A 15,421-nucleotide genomic window follows, 5' to 3' on the forward strand; every position below is an offset into this window, starting at 1 on the left:
GGAAGCTGGAAAGACAGAACAGGCAACTCTAGATGCATCAGTGGGACAAGCAGAGTGACCAACCTTGGGCTGCAGCCTGAGAGCAATGGGGAACTGTTGAAGGAGGAGAAGTGACATGATGAGTTTGCCAGAGGAAGTGAGTTGCACAGAGGAGACAAGAGCCACCCCCTCCCCGCCCCAGCAAGGAGCTCTGCCCTGGGACGTTCTGTAAGGCTCAGTTCCTGCCCGTGGAGTGGGGATCATGATGCTTAAAGGAAAAAAGGAGAGGGGGTGAACAGGTGAAAAGGCAGCTAAAGACGTTTTAGGATATTTTACATTTACTGACCATATAGGCATTATTTGAGACTCGTAATGTTCTCAGTCCGAACTCCAAAATCTCAGCTCCCCTGTCAATATTTCAGTGTGTATTTAAAATTCTCTTCTTACCCTTTCATTTATGATTTGAAAATTTCTCTTCCTTAATAATAACACAGCCAAAAGGGAGCTACTGCACAGGTTCCACCCATGCCTGCCTCATTATTAATCCTTCCATATAGCCAATAGGCCATGTGGAGGAGCTTCCAATCCCCTCAAACCTTCTCTGGCAAGGTTGAGGAGGCCGCAGTCAGCTGCGGGATTGACCCTCGGAAGGTGGCACAGACCCCTCCCCACAGCATGCAATCAGAACTCCCCAGAGCTGGCGGGAGAGTCAGCTCTCCCTGAGGGAGAAATGAAAACCTTTGGCTTCTCACTGTTGTTGTTTTGGAGGAGAGTGTGAGAGAGTGAAGATACAGGGGAGGTGGAAAGAGAAAACTGGGGATGGAGAGAAAGTGAGGAAGAAAGAAGAAAGGGAGACAGACACAGAAAGTGAGACGCAGAGAAGAAACAGCAAGGAAGATTGGAGATGGAGATGGACAGAGGGTCCATGAAGGAAAACTTCAGGGAGAAGGGGAGGAAGAGAGGAGTAGAGTGAAAAAAAGAAGATAGAGCGAGAGGAAATGGGGGAGGGGAGAAGTCTCAGAGGTGTTTAGATAACACACTGGAACTTTTGAGGAAGGATCAGGCAGGAGAAAATGGAGCTTCCAAAGCACCTGGTTGCTGTAAGCAAATGTGCAGGAGGCAAGGGAGGAGGCCAGCCCACCCCTCTGCCTCTGTCCTCCATCCAGGGCTGAGGGCCGCTAGGTCACTGCTCTTGACCAGCTGCGATTCCTCTGAAGCCTGCAAAGCCTAATGTGTCCCAGCCCTGCTCTGCATCTCTGTCCCTTCCCATGAGCCAGGCTGGGGAAGGAGAGTCTGGGAGGAGGAATTCTGAGAGCTATAGAGGACCCCGAGAGACGACCTGAGGGAGGAAAGCAGGCAGGGGAATGGCTGCACAACTACAAGGGTGAAGTGGGATGGGGGCAGGTAGACAGACAAACAGACAGACAGACTGCACCTGAGGAGGGTTCCCAAGTTCCTCTGTATCATGCATCCTCTGTGCCTCTGTCCAGAGAGTTGGGGGAAAGCTGTCCCTACCCTCAGCCTCTTCACTTTCTCTCTAACCTGAAGCTGTCAGCTTGAGAATACCTGGTGGCACTGCCTAAACCCTCTCAGGTCTTTTTCCCCCTGGTAAAAATCATTAGGACTTTACTGTTGGGCTCCAGCTTGGCTCCAGGATGAAAGGAAAGCTGGTCGGGGGTGGGAGGTGGGGGGCAGGGGGAGCAGGGCCGCTTACATGTCCTCCTGCAGCTGGGGAGTTAGAGGTTGGACAGAACACCTCCGGCCCTCCCCAAGCAGCCACGGCAGCCCAAGCTCCTCCCCGGCACACAGGCAGGCTCTGAACCCCACTCCAGCTGCTGCCGACTGTGCCTTTAAATTGCTGCTTTTCGGAGGGTGCATCTGGGGGAGGTGGGAGGCAGGAAACATCTTCCTACCAAGTCTCCCTCCTCCCTCCCCACCAAGACTCTTCAGGGTTTAGAGAGTGATTGCTGCCCAGAGAGAGTCTTTTCCAGCTCCCGGCTGGCAGGCTAAGGCCCTCCGGAGCCCAAGGCAAGCCCAAGCAGAAGCCAGTAGGGTTATCTGTGTCAGGATCATTTCCAGGGGAACAGTTCTGGCCCCTGGCAGGTAAAGACGGGCCAGAGGAGAAGAGGCAGAAGAGGAGAGAGAGCAGGCTCTTTGCGAGCAGCCCAAGTTGGAGAAAGGCTCTGTACTTTTGGCGTTCCTGCAGGGATATCCCCTCTCACGTTGGCAGCCAGGCTGAGAAAGGGCTTCAAGATCCCCGCGGAATGACAACTCTTGTTCCTGCAACCCTCTCCTTCCTTCTCCTCTGGACCCTGCCAGGGCAGGTCCTCCTCAGGTGAGCTGAGTGGGGGTGAGAAGGAGGTGCATGCAAACACTAGCCAAGGGGAATGGGCAACCTGGGCATCTGGCACACTTTCCTCTAAGTTTGCACAAAGCCCACAGCCTGGAGGGCTTCAGGGGAGGACACGCCCTCCCCCCCCCACCGTTAGGACCCCAAGAGCTTCTTATTAGAGATGTCAAGGCCCCGGTCATGCTGGGAATGTTTCTGCACAGGTGGAGGTTTCCTAGGCCTGGGTAGGGGTTAGGCAACTAAGCCCCAGAGTGGAGGGTGTCTGTTCAGCCGCCTAACCCTGTTTCCCTATCATCTGGGCCACACACTGCTGAGATCGCTAAAAATGACAGAAACATCTGTCAACTGCCAGCCCAAGAGGCTTCAAGTAGCAGGGGTTTGGCCCAAGACCACATCAGGATGGAGCTGGGCTAGACATTCTTTGGCCTTCTGCAGTCACCCTGCTTGTGCTCACTTGGTTGCTCCCTATTCCTTGAGGGGGAAAAGGTAGCAGTCACTTCCTGGGCTTGCAGGAAAGACATCCTTTGGGCTCCCTGTAAATGTTCCCCCACCAACTGCCCCTTTCTCATTAGACCAGGAGCCAGCCTAGGTTGGCAGGGTGAGTTGAACAGGAAAGATGGCTGTAGCCTGGGCTGACCTGGTCATAAGAGGAGTGCCTCCAAAGGTGGAGGGGGTCAGTGCCACTACAGCATACTCCTCCTCCTCTTAATCCAAGAAACGTCTCAGGGCTGCTTGCCTCTGCGAAGCCTCCTGCTCCACTGTTTGCAGACACATTGGCTGGCAGGCAGGCAGGGATGCAGAGCAGGGCAATACACTTCTAAAGAGTGAAAAGCAGCTCAAAGTGGAATGGCAGCACAGCTGGAGTTGACAGGAGGATGCAGGCAGAAGGGGGCACCACACTGGGCCTTGCAGGTCCTCCAGGAGGGGAGGCTGCCTCAAAGCCCAAGCTCCAGTAACAGCATTCCCACTGGGACTTGGAAAGCAGAGGCAGTTAGAGCAAAACAGGCCCTTAGAGAGTCTGGAGTCCAAGTCCTTCATTGTACATATGGAACCTAAGGCCTAGAGATGGGAAGTGACCTGCCCAAGGTTGCTCAGCTACCTAGCACCAGAGTTAGAGTTCTCTCCCTGTGCTGCCCCAGAACCTTGTATGAGAAAAATTGTCAGCTCTGGATCCTCCTAGGTCCTGCAGGTGTTTAGGACTTTCCGGGAATGAAAGACAGGAGGGAGTGGCTGCACACTGTGACTGCTCTTAGGTCCTCAGACAAGTTAGCTCCAGAAGAGGGAACTGCAACAGGGGCTGGGGCCCAAGACTGCTAAGCCCATAGCCTGTCCCAGGATACTAGGTCTAGGATTAGCAGGAGAGGTGACCTGAGAGTGGGGCTGAGGACAGTGGGGAGGGTCCAGTTTCTCCATGTGCAGGACCATGTGGCCTCCCAGCAGGCAGGTGGCAGGTGGCCAGCAGCAGCAGCACCTGGCTAGTGTGGACATCCTGTGGTGAAGTCACAGACTTCTGCTTGCTCCAGCACCACCACCAGCCTCCTCGGATTTTCAGAGCCTGCCTCTGTCCCCAGGGTAAGGGCTTCCTCTTGCTTAGAAGATTCAAGGAGGCAGGACTCTAGAAGGTCAGGGTGGGGCTGCCACTGACCTTCCCCTACTTTGGCTCCTTGGCAGCCCACCCTGGGCTGCCTGCACCATAGTAATTGTGATAGATAGAGCTAGTTTTGAAGTCAAGAGCTCTGGATTTGAATCCTGGCTTTACCACTCACTAGCTGCATGATCGTGAAGCATTCACCTCACCTTGCTGATCCTCAGTCTTCTCATTTATATAATGGGGGTGATCATAATACTTAGTCGAGAGGACTAATGTGAGAACTAAACTAGATAGAGTGTGTAAAGCATTTAGCATGGTGCCTTAGCTATTTTTATTATTCTATCGGTCACTGGATGGTACGTGGATCTACTGGGAAAGAGGAGCCCACTGGCTCAAAAAAGACTAGTCCCCAGCAGGACAGCAGTTACGCCGCTGCTCAGTCCCACAGTGTGGCAGCAGCAGTGACAGTGGTGGAGTCGGCTATAGAGCAATGACAGCAGGCAGGAGGGAGCAGGAGGTGCCTGGCCCAGCCTGGAGTCCAGCTGAGCTCGGCCCTGAGCACTGCTCCTGTCCCCAAGGTTTTGCTGAGCTCCTAATCCCTAGTTTATCTGTTAACTGGCAAGTTGGTAAGTAGGCATATGGAAGGGGCTTTGCTGCTGTTAGAGGGAAACCTGTTAGGGGAAAAGGGGACTGGCTTCTAAGCTATGCCAAAGCACACTGGCTCCTTCCTCAAAATCAAGCTGTTAGCAGGGAAAATATGGGAGTTGACCTCAGCATGTCTACCCTACCGGGAGGCTTTTCCCCATCCCTAGAGTCCTGCTTCCCCACCATAGTTACCAAGACTAGTTCCCCTGCCTGCAGTGGCATGGCCCTTAACTAAAACGTAGCTCAAACATAGCTTCCTGCTGGAGTACACGCCAGAAGCCAAAACTCCCTCTTCAGATGCTAGGTCCTACTTCCTGAGAAGCCCAGCATAAAGCCCAAGCAACTGAAGCCAACTCTCAAAAATAAAAGTTGTCCTTGAGCCCTTCCCATCCTTGACTAGGCTAGACAGGCAAAACTTTGTAGTAGCCACATCATTTCCTGCAAGACATCACTCACTGAGTGTTTTCCAAGTACCTTCAGAAAGAGAACACTGGATGAGGCCTCAGCCTAGGGTATGAGTCCTGACCCTGTCACTAGCTCTGAGACTTTGAACAAGTCATTCCTCCTTTTGAAGCCTCAGTTTTCTCATCTGTAAAATGGGAATGACAGTCCTCACCCCCATCTCACTGAGAATTGGGAGGGTAAGAAGATCTACTGTCTGTGAAAACACTTTTCTAGTACTAACAGGTAGGCTGCCGTGTTGATTTATGGCTGTTTTTGTTCTCGTTTTGCAAATGGCACCCAGAGACCCATCATCTTCTGTCCTCCTGCCTGAGGGGTATGGAAACGGAGAGTCTGTGATAAATGCAGCACATAACTGGCCTCAGACTTTTTTACCTCTCCTGTCCAGGGTGGCCTTGGCAAAAGAGGAAGTCAAATCTGGAACCAAGGAGTCCCAGTCCATGTCCCCCTCTGATTTCCTAGACAAACTTATGGGGAGAACATCTGGGTATGATGCCAGGATTCGACCCAATTTTAAAGGTAAGAAATCTTCATCCTATAAAAACTCCTCCCTCCCCACCACCTTTGGCAGCACACTACCCAGCCAGCCCCTATTGCCTCCCCTAAGGAAAGGAGGCTGGAGGTCCTGGGCTAGGGCTAGTTCTAACAGCTCAGAAGAAGCCTCCCCACCCCATTGCCCATGGGCGTGTGTAGCTGGCACTGATTTCTCCCAGCAGTGCCCTGCCCTGAAGCTCAGGGAGGGAGTTCTGGAAGCTGCTCCCAGCCTCCTGGAATGCCCTGCCAATGGCCTATGCTTTGTTACCCTCAGGCCCACCCGTGAACGTGACCTGCAACATCTTCATCAACAGTTTCGGCTCCGTCACTGAGACCACCATGGTAAGGGATCTCCCCACCCCCCACTTCCAGCCTAGTGTGAGTGGGAGGAGCCCACCAGATAGCAAGCTGGCATCTTTTGCCATATCAGCCCAAGGAAGGCTCCTTCTCCAGTGAAAAATGCCTACTGGCCGAGATATGCTTCCAACACTCCTCCTCATGGCCCTCCTGCCCATACAGGCTTGCTGGGCCCCTGGGAATGGCAATGTTTCTGATGGGCCCATATCTGCACCCTCCCAGGACTACCGGGTAAATGTCTTCTTGAGGCAACAGTGGAATGACCCACGCCTGTCCTACCGAGAATATCCTGACGACTCTCTGGACCTCGATCCCTCCATGCTGGACTCTATCTGGAAGCCAGACCTGTTCTTTGCCAATGAGAAAGGGGCCAACTTCCATGAGGTGACCACGGACAACAAGTTACTGCGCATCTTTAAGAATGGGAATGTGCTCTACAGCATCAGGTGCACCGGGTGGATGGCCAGGAGAAGAATTTAGATGAAGACCGAGGAGTGGGAGGAGGGTTCCCTTGTGCTGTGATGGGCCCCAGTAAGCCAAAGTCATTTCTTTCTTACTGTCCCCACTAGGTTGACCCTCATTTTGTCCTGCCCAATGGACCTCAAGAACTTCCCCATGGACATCCAGACCTGCACGATGCAGCTGGAGAGTTGTAAGTGTCTCTATAGAGTCACAGAGGACCTGGAATAACAGTGAGTTAACCCGACCTCATGACATCACAGACGAAAAGGGCTACCCAGAGTTGGGAAGAACTTACTCAAGCACACCCAGCCAATTCTTGGCACAGATGAGACTAGAAACCAGGGCTCCCTAACCCCTAGAACAGTGTGTTTTTCATCCCCACACTATTTGCTGATCTGGCTGTTCCATGGGGCTGGGGAACAGGAAGGCATCAGCCTTACGCACAAATGCGTTTGTGCTGTTTTGGGGGGCGATTTGAGCGGCATCTTCTCTGCCCAAAAGTATGTCCCCTCTCACAGTGCCTGAAGTAGTTCCACCTTTACTTCCCTTGAGTTAAGGCATTGAAGATGCCTATAAAAATGCCAAAGTGGGCAGGGTGGGGGCACTCGTGGAGCCCTGGTTCCCCACAAACACAGATACCTTTGTAGAGAGGTAGGAGATGACAGTTCTAGGCACAGGACAGTGCCTAGAATGAAGAGGTCAGCCAAGGGCTCCTCTGTGGCAGGGGTGCCAGCCTGGAGGGGCTGCCCAAAGTGCAGAGGAACCAAGGATGACAAGGCTGGGACATCACTTATTTCCACTCCCTCCTCATCTCCTGGGTCGGGGGAGACTGTTAGATCTGGAGCCACCCACTAGATGTTCCCAGAAGAAGGCTTATAAGGCTGCTTCCAGTATAAAATAACTGTAATGAGTAGAATGTGTCTTGTGTGGTCAGCTCTTTAGAGTTCTTAAACCACTTTCACACCTGGGCTCTCAATATCCCTTCATGGCAACTCTGAAAAGTGGGTAGAGCAGCTACTATAATTCCCGTTTTACAGAAGGGGAAGTGACTTATCCAAAGTCACAGAGCTACTCTGGGTCAAGGCCCAACACTGGATGTCTGTGAGCCTTGGTGTTTCTGCTCCCATCTCTACCTGACATGTGCAAATATGGTCATATACGTGGCATGAGCCCTCATGAACTGCTGTGTATGTGTGAATAACTTGGCATGTTCAGATATTAGCTTTAAATTTGTCCCAACTCAAGGCCCTGGCTAGGATCTATGGTATGCACATTGTCCCATGCATGACTGGCAGGATATAAATAGCTGTCTCCTCCCTGAGGTGATGTTACAGAAGCTCTGGCTCTGAGGCTAGCTCAGCTTAAGACATGTGTTCGGTACACATGCTTACTCCCCTGGGCTTGAGATATGGCAGGAGGCTCCTAGCTGGGTTCCTTGACATCTTTCCAACCCTCTTGACCTGCTTTCTAGGTCTGCCAAAATAATTTCTCTTTGGGCTTTTCTCAAGCTTGAAAACAGGGTAGGAGTCTATAGTCTTCCTGATTTACCTGCCCACTCAGGATGGGCCCGTGAGACAACTGACCAAGTGTCCTCTCCGGAAAAGTTTCCCCTTCCATGATAAGCGTGAAGCTCCTAAACCCCAGACCTTACTCCTCACCTGTTCTCTCCTGCCTGTTCTGATCCTACCCCTACCCCCACCCAACACCCACACTCTGCAGCCCTCTGCCATCTCTGTCACTTTCAGTTGGCTACACCATGAATGACCTCGTGTTTGAGTGGCTGGAAGATGCTCCTGCTGTCCAAGTGGCTGAGGGGCTGACTCTGCCCCAGTTTATCTTGCGGGATGAGAAGGATCTAGGCTATTGTACCAAGCACTACAACACAGGTAAAAACCAGGATCTTTATTGGCTGTGAGCCACAGGAGAACCTTCAGATGTGAGGCAAGGGGACAAGTCAGCTGGCCTCTATCAAAGGTTCAATTTATGTCAGATATGGGGCCAGGTGCTTCATATAACTTATCTATTTGTGATAGCAATTATAAATACCATTTTTCAGAAAGGGAAAACTGAGGTTCTAAGAAGTTAGTTAAATCAAGTGTCCAAGTCATATAGCTAGCAAATGGCAGATTTAGAATTTAAATCCAAGCCTTCTAACTCCAAAGTCCATGTTCTTGTTCCTGTCGCATGCTGCAGAGCAAACGACAGTGGGTGGAAAGTTTCCCACTTTTCCTGGGGTCAACTTTGTGGGGAAGCAGGGAATCCATATCTGGTAATAGGGAGTGACTATGCTGAACCCAGAGGGAACAGGCCTGAGGGCAGTGGCCAGCTTACAGTCCACACCTCCCACTGTGCCACCACTGCCAGCTCTCAGGAACTTCCCAGGTGTGAAATGTCAGCTAAGAAGTGGAGAACGGCTGCTTTCCCAGCCTGAGCATCTGCCCCCCTGCAGCTTCTCTAAGAGTTGATGGCTCCACATTTTCCCTGACAATTTGTCTGCACGGAGCTCTGACCCTGAAATAGAGGCAGCAGCCTGAAGAGGGGAGATCCCGCGTCACTTCCATGGTGGGCTGATATGTTTTGGGTACTGCCCCATGAATATGGGTGTGCATGTATGTGGGGGTGTGGGGAGTGGGAAGAGGAAAAGGCCATTGAATTTAGAAAATACAAGGGGGAATGAAAATTGATACAAACTTTTTGGAGTAAAAAGGTTGGCAATCTGTATATAGATCAGTGGTTTTCAAACTTTGGTGTTCATTATATTCCCCTGGGGAATATATTAAATATATTAAAATGCTGGCTCCTGGGCTCTACCTCTCAGAGATTCTGATTATGGTTACCTATTCTTGGAGTGATGCCCAGAAATCTGCATTTTAACAGCATCTTGAGGATTCTGATGCAGGTGGTCCAGCGAACATGCTTTGAGAAACTTTAGAAGCTAAAATTGTTTTTCTACTTATTTATCCAGGAATCCTACTCCTTGAAATGTATTATATGGAAATATTCCAAAATACTGCATTGGCCTTTGACCCCAAGGGGGCTCCTGGGTGACTGTTTATATTAGCAAAAACTTGGAACTGTTTTAAATATCCACCAATAGGGCAGAGGTTAAGTAAATTACATAGTGTGTCTGCTTAGTGGATTAGTATGCAGACGTTAAAAGGGATGGTTAACAAGGTGCTTATATCAATGTGTGAAAGTACAAGTGAAAAAAGGTAAGATTCAGAGGTATAAACACAGAATGATTATATTATGGTAAAAGAAATAAACCAAAAGCATGCATTTAAAAACTTTGGGTGGAAATAGCACTAAATGTCTCTAAAGTAATGTGATACAACAGACAAAAGCAAGAAGTTTGGAGGCAGATAGAGCTGAGTTTGGATTCTGGCTCCATCATTTACTAGTCGAGTGCCCTTGAGAAACATAACTTAATCTCTTCATGCCTCCATATTCCTATCTGTAATATGAGAGATAATAATTTTACTTGCCCCAAAGAGTTGCTATAGGATTAAATGAGATAAAGTATATGAAGTCAGGTCCTTAGTAGGGGTTTGATAAATATAAGCTTATGAATATTATTATCCCTTCTCTACTTCTCATTTTTTCTATACTAAACAAGCTTTAATTTTGGAATTAAAAACAAAACTGCTACTGCAAAAAAAAAAAAAAAAAAAAAAAAAAGAAGAAGGAAAGAAGGGAAAGAAAATATGGGTACCTAATAAAGGCATGTCATGACAAGAATCCCGGGGTGGGATGAAGTGAGGTGGATTCAGGGAACAGTAAGAGGTCACAGCATCATACAATGTGTCAAAACCATAATCAGTCATTGACGAAATCACTGGCTTTGAAGAATCAAGTAGGCCTGATAAGACTAGACCTAGGCCAGAATAAAATAACAATATATGCACCTTCTCCTTTTCACTTGGATTATCCTGAGCCTCTGCTTCCAAGAGAAGCTCTGAGCTAGTATTTTCTCAGCCCTAGGGCCCTGGAAATCAGAGTAAAGTGAAGGTTGCCAAAGGAGGTGGAGCATTGGTTGGTGTGCCTGGGCCAATGCACTTTTTGCTGGTGGAATAGAAGGCCTGATGCTCTATGGGAACCCGCTCCCCGCAGTCTGGAGCTGGTCTCTGTTGGGCGGTTTTCAGATGTTTGCTATCTGGCTCTTCTCACTTGCTTAAGACACAAGCAGTGTTTATCCCAGTGAATTGTTGTTGCTAGAGAGCTTCTGGGGCACTAGCAAGCACAAGCATGGCTGCTGAGATCTAAGTGGAGTCTAAGCCAATTGCTTTGTTAATAATGATAATAGTAACAGCTACCTATGTGTCAAACACCTCAAATACATTATCTTGTTTAATTTTTCCAATAGCCCAGTGATGGAGTTGGTATCACTACTCTGTTTTACAGTCAAGGAAACTGAAGCTCAAAGCACAAAGTCACACAGTGGAAGGTTCAGGATTCAAACCCAGGCAGTCTGACTCTGGAGCCCTCCTGCTCCTTATCCTCTTGCTGTGCCGTCTTGTGAAAGGCCTTCTGCTGGAAATGAAAGTGCTGGGAGCGAAAGGCCAAGTCTTTGATGGTCGTTCTGAGAGCTTCCTTAGTATATACATCTGGCGCTGCCTGGGGCCATTATGAAAGGCTCATTCATTGGCCCAGCTGAGGTGCCCAGAGGCTGGTCAGCAGAGGGCTGCCCTCTTCCTGTCCTAATCCCCTTAGGCTCAGCTACAGACTGGGGACCTGGGGCCTGACTCCTCACCTCTGTCCTTGCAGGGAAATTCACCTGCATCGAGGTAAAGTTTCACCTGGAGCGGCAGATGGGCTACTATCTGATTCAGATGTACATCCCCAGCCTACTCATCGTCATCCTGTCCTGGGTCTCCTTCTGGATCAACATGGATGCTGCCCCTGCCCGTGTGGGCCTGGGCATCACCACCGTGCTCACCATGACCACCCAGAGCTCTGGCTCCCGGGCCTCTTTGCCTAAGGTGAAGAGACATGCAAGGGAACTTGCTTGCCATAGAGCACCCCATTTCCCATTCATCCCAATGTGCCCTCCTGCTCACCATTTACCTTGGATTTAAGGTTGAGAAGACCCACTGGGCAAGAGCTGGTGTCCTGCATTCTCTCTCTCCCTGTAATATACTGCTAATAACATTGTTGACAATGTGGAGGCTGGGGTTAGGGATGCTATCTGCCTAGGGAATGAGGAGAGACAGTGCCTTACTTTGACTCTCTTCAGGAAATATTAGCGTGTCCAAGGTCAAAAGATCCTCAGCAAGTAGAAAGTCCTACTCCCTCATGATACAGATGAGGAGAATACAGCCCAGAGTGGTAAAATAACCTTCTTAAGATCATGCCTTGTAAGAAACAACCAAAAGAATATCAGAGTTTTGAACCAATTTCTGTCGTCTTACTGTATCAGAAATTAGAAACTATCACAAAGCGCTCTAGAGACAGTATCCATTCTTTTGGGATGAGAAAATTGAGGTAGAAAATAGCAATTAAAGTCAGTGGACTCCAGTTGTCTGGGCCCGGTGATGTTTTGATTACGCAGGAAGATTTGTGCTGATGGGACTGGGCACAGATTCTCCCTGTCTCATGTCTTCATGTAGGGAATTTAGAGGTCACCTCAAAGTCCTTACAGTCAGCAAAGCTCTGAACAAATCAGGGAGCAATGCCATTTATTCATTCAATAAATATTTATTGAGCATGTACTATGTACCAGCCACTGAACTTTGTCATGTAGAAATAACAGGAAGTGCCGGGCGCGGTGGCTCAAGCCTGTAATCCCAGCACTTTGGGAGGCCGAGACGGGCGGATCACAAGGTCAGGAGATCGAGACCATCCTGGCTAACACGGTGAAACCCCGTCTCTACTAAAAAATACAAAAAACTAGCCGGGCGAGGTGGCGGGCGTCTGTGTTCCCAGCTACTCGGGAGGCTGAGGCAGGAGAATGGCCTAAACCCGGGAGGCGGAGCTTGCAGTGAGCTGAGATCCGGCCACTGCACTCCAGCCTGGGCGACACAGCGAGACTCTGTCTCAAAAAAAAAAAAAAAAAGAAATAACAGGAAGCAAAAGCAACACAGTTCCTTGTGGATCTTACAATGAATATATTCCCTCTTGCACTGATTTGTTGGGAACCAGGCCCTATGATCTCCCATCTCTCAGTGCTTGTTCCTAAGAAGACTTTTTACTGGGGGCTTACACAGCAGGTAATTTCACACATCCATGGTGAATTTATGAATGTGCTACATGGCTGGGAGTAGGGTATTGATTAGGAATAGGAGATTGGGATCAGCAGATTTGGGTTTGTCTCCCAAGCTCATCATCTACTAATAATTTACCTTAGGTAAATTCCTTAACCTCTCAATCATCTTGCCTGTAACATGGGAATAAGAATATTACCAGTTCCGGCTGGGTGCGGTGGCTCACGCCTGTGATCCCAGCACTTTGAGAGGCCGAGGCAGGCGGATCACATGGACAAGAGTGTGAGACCAGCCTGGCCAACATGGTGAAACTCCATCTCTACTAAGAATACAAAAAAAAATTTTGCTGGGTGTGGTGGCGTGTGCTTATAATCCCAGCTACTTGTGAGGCTGAGGCAGAAAAATCGCTTGAACCTGGGAGGCGGAGGTTGCACTGAGCCGATGCACCACTGCACTCCAGCCTGGGCAACAGAGCAAGACTCTGTCTCGAGAGAGAGAGAGAGAGAAAAAAAAAAGAATATTACCAGTTCCATAGGGTTATTGCAAAATATAATATATTAACACACAGGACAGTGTTTGGCACATAATAATCGCTCAATAAATGTTAACTATTGTTATAATTATCAGGTGTCAGGGTTGAAAAAACTGAGTGATGAATCTGGGGCTAAAGCAGCTGGTATCGTCCCTAATTATTTTTGAGTTGTCAGAAACCCTTTGAGGTGGTCCAAAGCCCTATAGGGATAAGTGGTGACGAAACTCAGATCAGAATCACATGTCCCAGGAAACGCTGTTAGAGATCATTTTCTGTAAATGTGTTTCCTAGATGGACAGGGATATTGACAAGGCTCTGAGAGGCAGGCTGGAGTTAGGCAAGGGCTACACGGTCAGACCAGGCTGTGATGGTCGTGTTTTGATAATGGTCTTGTAAGGAGACCAGAAGCAGAAAAGTAGTTCAGACCTAAGAACCCTGCCCTAGTTTATTACCTCTGCCACACAAGGTGATTCATCTCTAAAGCAGGGAGGTACTGAAATTTATGCCTTATTCTTGCCAAGAGAACTTCCTTTTCTGGTTCCCTCCTGTGAGTGAACATGATCCATCTGCTCCCAGGAATCACTTAGTTTCCTTATTTGGAAAAAACAGTCTTTGTTGGAGGGTTGTTTGCAGCATTTGGTACCTTCTTGTCAAATTTTAATGACTTCTTTATGGCCTCATTGGCCAGTAAGCAAAATATCCAAGCCTGCACCCTGAACTAAATAGCCTCATTATCCAGCCCCTCAGAGCAAGGGACTCAGTAAGCCAGGGACTACCTGCTCACTCTTGAGTTTGTGTAACATTAAGTTTGGTGGGGGCCGCATGAGGTCAGTCTAGGGGCTTCCAAAAGCCACACCAATCTCACACCCCCTAATACAACTCTAGTGTCCAGAATGAGAGTGGCAGAGGCTTACTTTGTAAGGGAACTCAGTTGGGGTGACCATTCCTCATGTTCCCAGGAAACAACTGTTACTTTGCCTTTATGGTGCCACCAAAGGCACTGATTACCATCTCTTTGCTGAGCCTTTGATCCCCTCAACTGCAGGGAACTCAAAGCAGGATGGAAGGACTAAATGGAAGTTTCTTCCAGAGGCTAGGAGATTAGACCTAAAGTTGCAGCAGGGAAGGAGCCACTTCTGTCTAGACCCTATCATCTCAATGGCCTACAGCTATTGGGGCAGGTAGTGGTAAAGAGGGTAGACAGCAAGCAGAAACCAGCAGATATGCACATCACATGTTGCTAAACCGTCTATCTGTTCATTCATTCAAAAACATATTTACTATAGGCCAGAAACTCAGCTAGGCATTGGAAGCAGAACAGTGATTGAGATAGAAACAGTCTGTGCCATCGAAGAGCTCACAGTCTAGTTGAGGGAATGGCCAGGTATGTGATGGATGCTAAGAAGTTGTAGGTAACCTGAGCACATATAGCAGGACAACCAACACAGACTGGGATGATTAGGGAAGGCTTCCCAGGGGATGTGGTATCTAAAGTGAAAGCTGAAGGATAAGTAAAAGTTATCCAGGCAAATGAGAAAAAGGATAGAGGAGATTGGCTCTTTGGGAAACTACAGAAATAGTTTACCACAGCAGATTACAAGGGGTGTGATGAAATGAACAGGTAGGCAAAGGCTAGATATCATGATAAGGGGAGCATAGACTGTATTATAAGGGTAATGGAGAACCACTGAAGGATCATGAAGGGGAGTGATATAATCAGATTTACATTTTGAAAACAACTCTGGCTGCTGTTTGGAGAACAGATTGGAGGTGGCAAGAGTAGATGCAAGGAGACCATTCAGAAAACTTGCAACCCTTCAGATGTGCCAGGATAGTGAGTGGACAGATTCCTGAGTTTTTGTTTGTTTTTGTTTTTTAGACAGAGTCTCACTCTGTTGCCCAGGCTGGAGTGCAGTGGCACGATCTCAGTTCATTGCAACCTCTGCCTCCCGGGTTCAAGCAATTCTCCCACCTCAGCCTCCCTAGCAGCTTGGATTACAGGCATGCACCACCACACCCAGCTAATTTTTTGTGTTTTTAGTAGAGATGGGTTTTGGCTGTGTTGGCCAGGCTGATCTCAAACCACTGGGCTCAAGTGATCTGCCTCTCAGACTCCCAAAGTGCTGGGATTACAGGCATGAGCCACCACGCCCAGCCAAGATTTTCGAGATGTATTATTGACACACTTATCATTAACAGGACTTTCTTCCTAGTGCTTAAAGTGTCTTTTCCTTTGATGGTCTAAGGACCTTCATGGCCATCCTTTTATAATGATGAGTAATTACCTCATTATTGATCTTGCAGGTATT

At 48.8% G+C, this 15,421-nt stretch overlaps 1 protein-coding gene across 1 annotated transcript in view; it reads left to right on the top strand.

The window, feature by feature from the left end:
- Window positions 1-1,776: 1,776 nt before the first annotated feature.
- Window positions 1,777-15,421, top strand: part of LOC105499759 (glycine receptor subunit alpha-4) — a 23,044-nt gene continuing 9,399 nt past the window's right edge. The window contains exons 1-7 of the mRNA XM_011772549.2: window positions 1,777-2,314; window positions 5,416-5,546; window positions 5,836-5,903; window positions 6,141-6,364; window positions 6,488-6,570; window positions 8,126-8,266; window positions 11,145-11,359. Of these exons, the coding sequence (XP_011770851.1) occupies window positions 2,244-2,314; window positions 5,416-5,546; window positions 5,836-5,903; window positions 6,141-6,364; window positions 6,488-6,570; window positions 8,126-8,266; window positions 11,145-11,359 (933 nt within the window). The 5' untranslated portion in view covers window positions 1,777-2,243. The remainder of the gene's footprint in view (window positions 2,315-5,415; window positions 5,547-5,835; window positions 5,904-6,140; window positions 6,365-6,487; window positions 6,571-8,125; window positions 8,267-11,144; window positions 11,360-15,421) is intronic.

Source organism: Macaca nemestrina, chromosome X (assembly GCF_043159975.1).
Source record: "Macaca nemestrina isolate mMacNem1 chromosome X, mMacNem.hap1, whole genome shotgun sequence".
Lineage (NCBI taxonomy): Eukaryota > Metazoa > Chordata > Mammalia > Primates > Cercopithecidae > Macaca > Macaca nemestrina.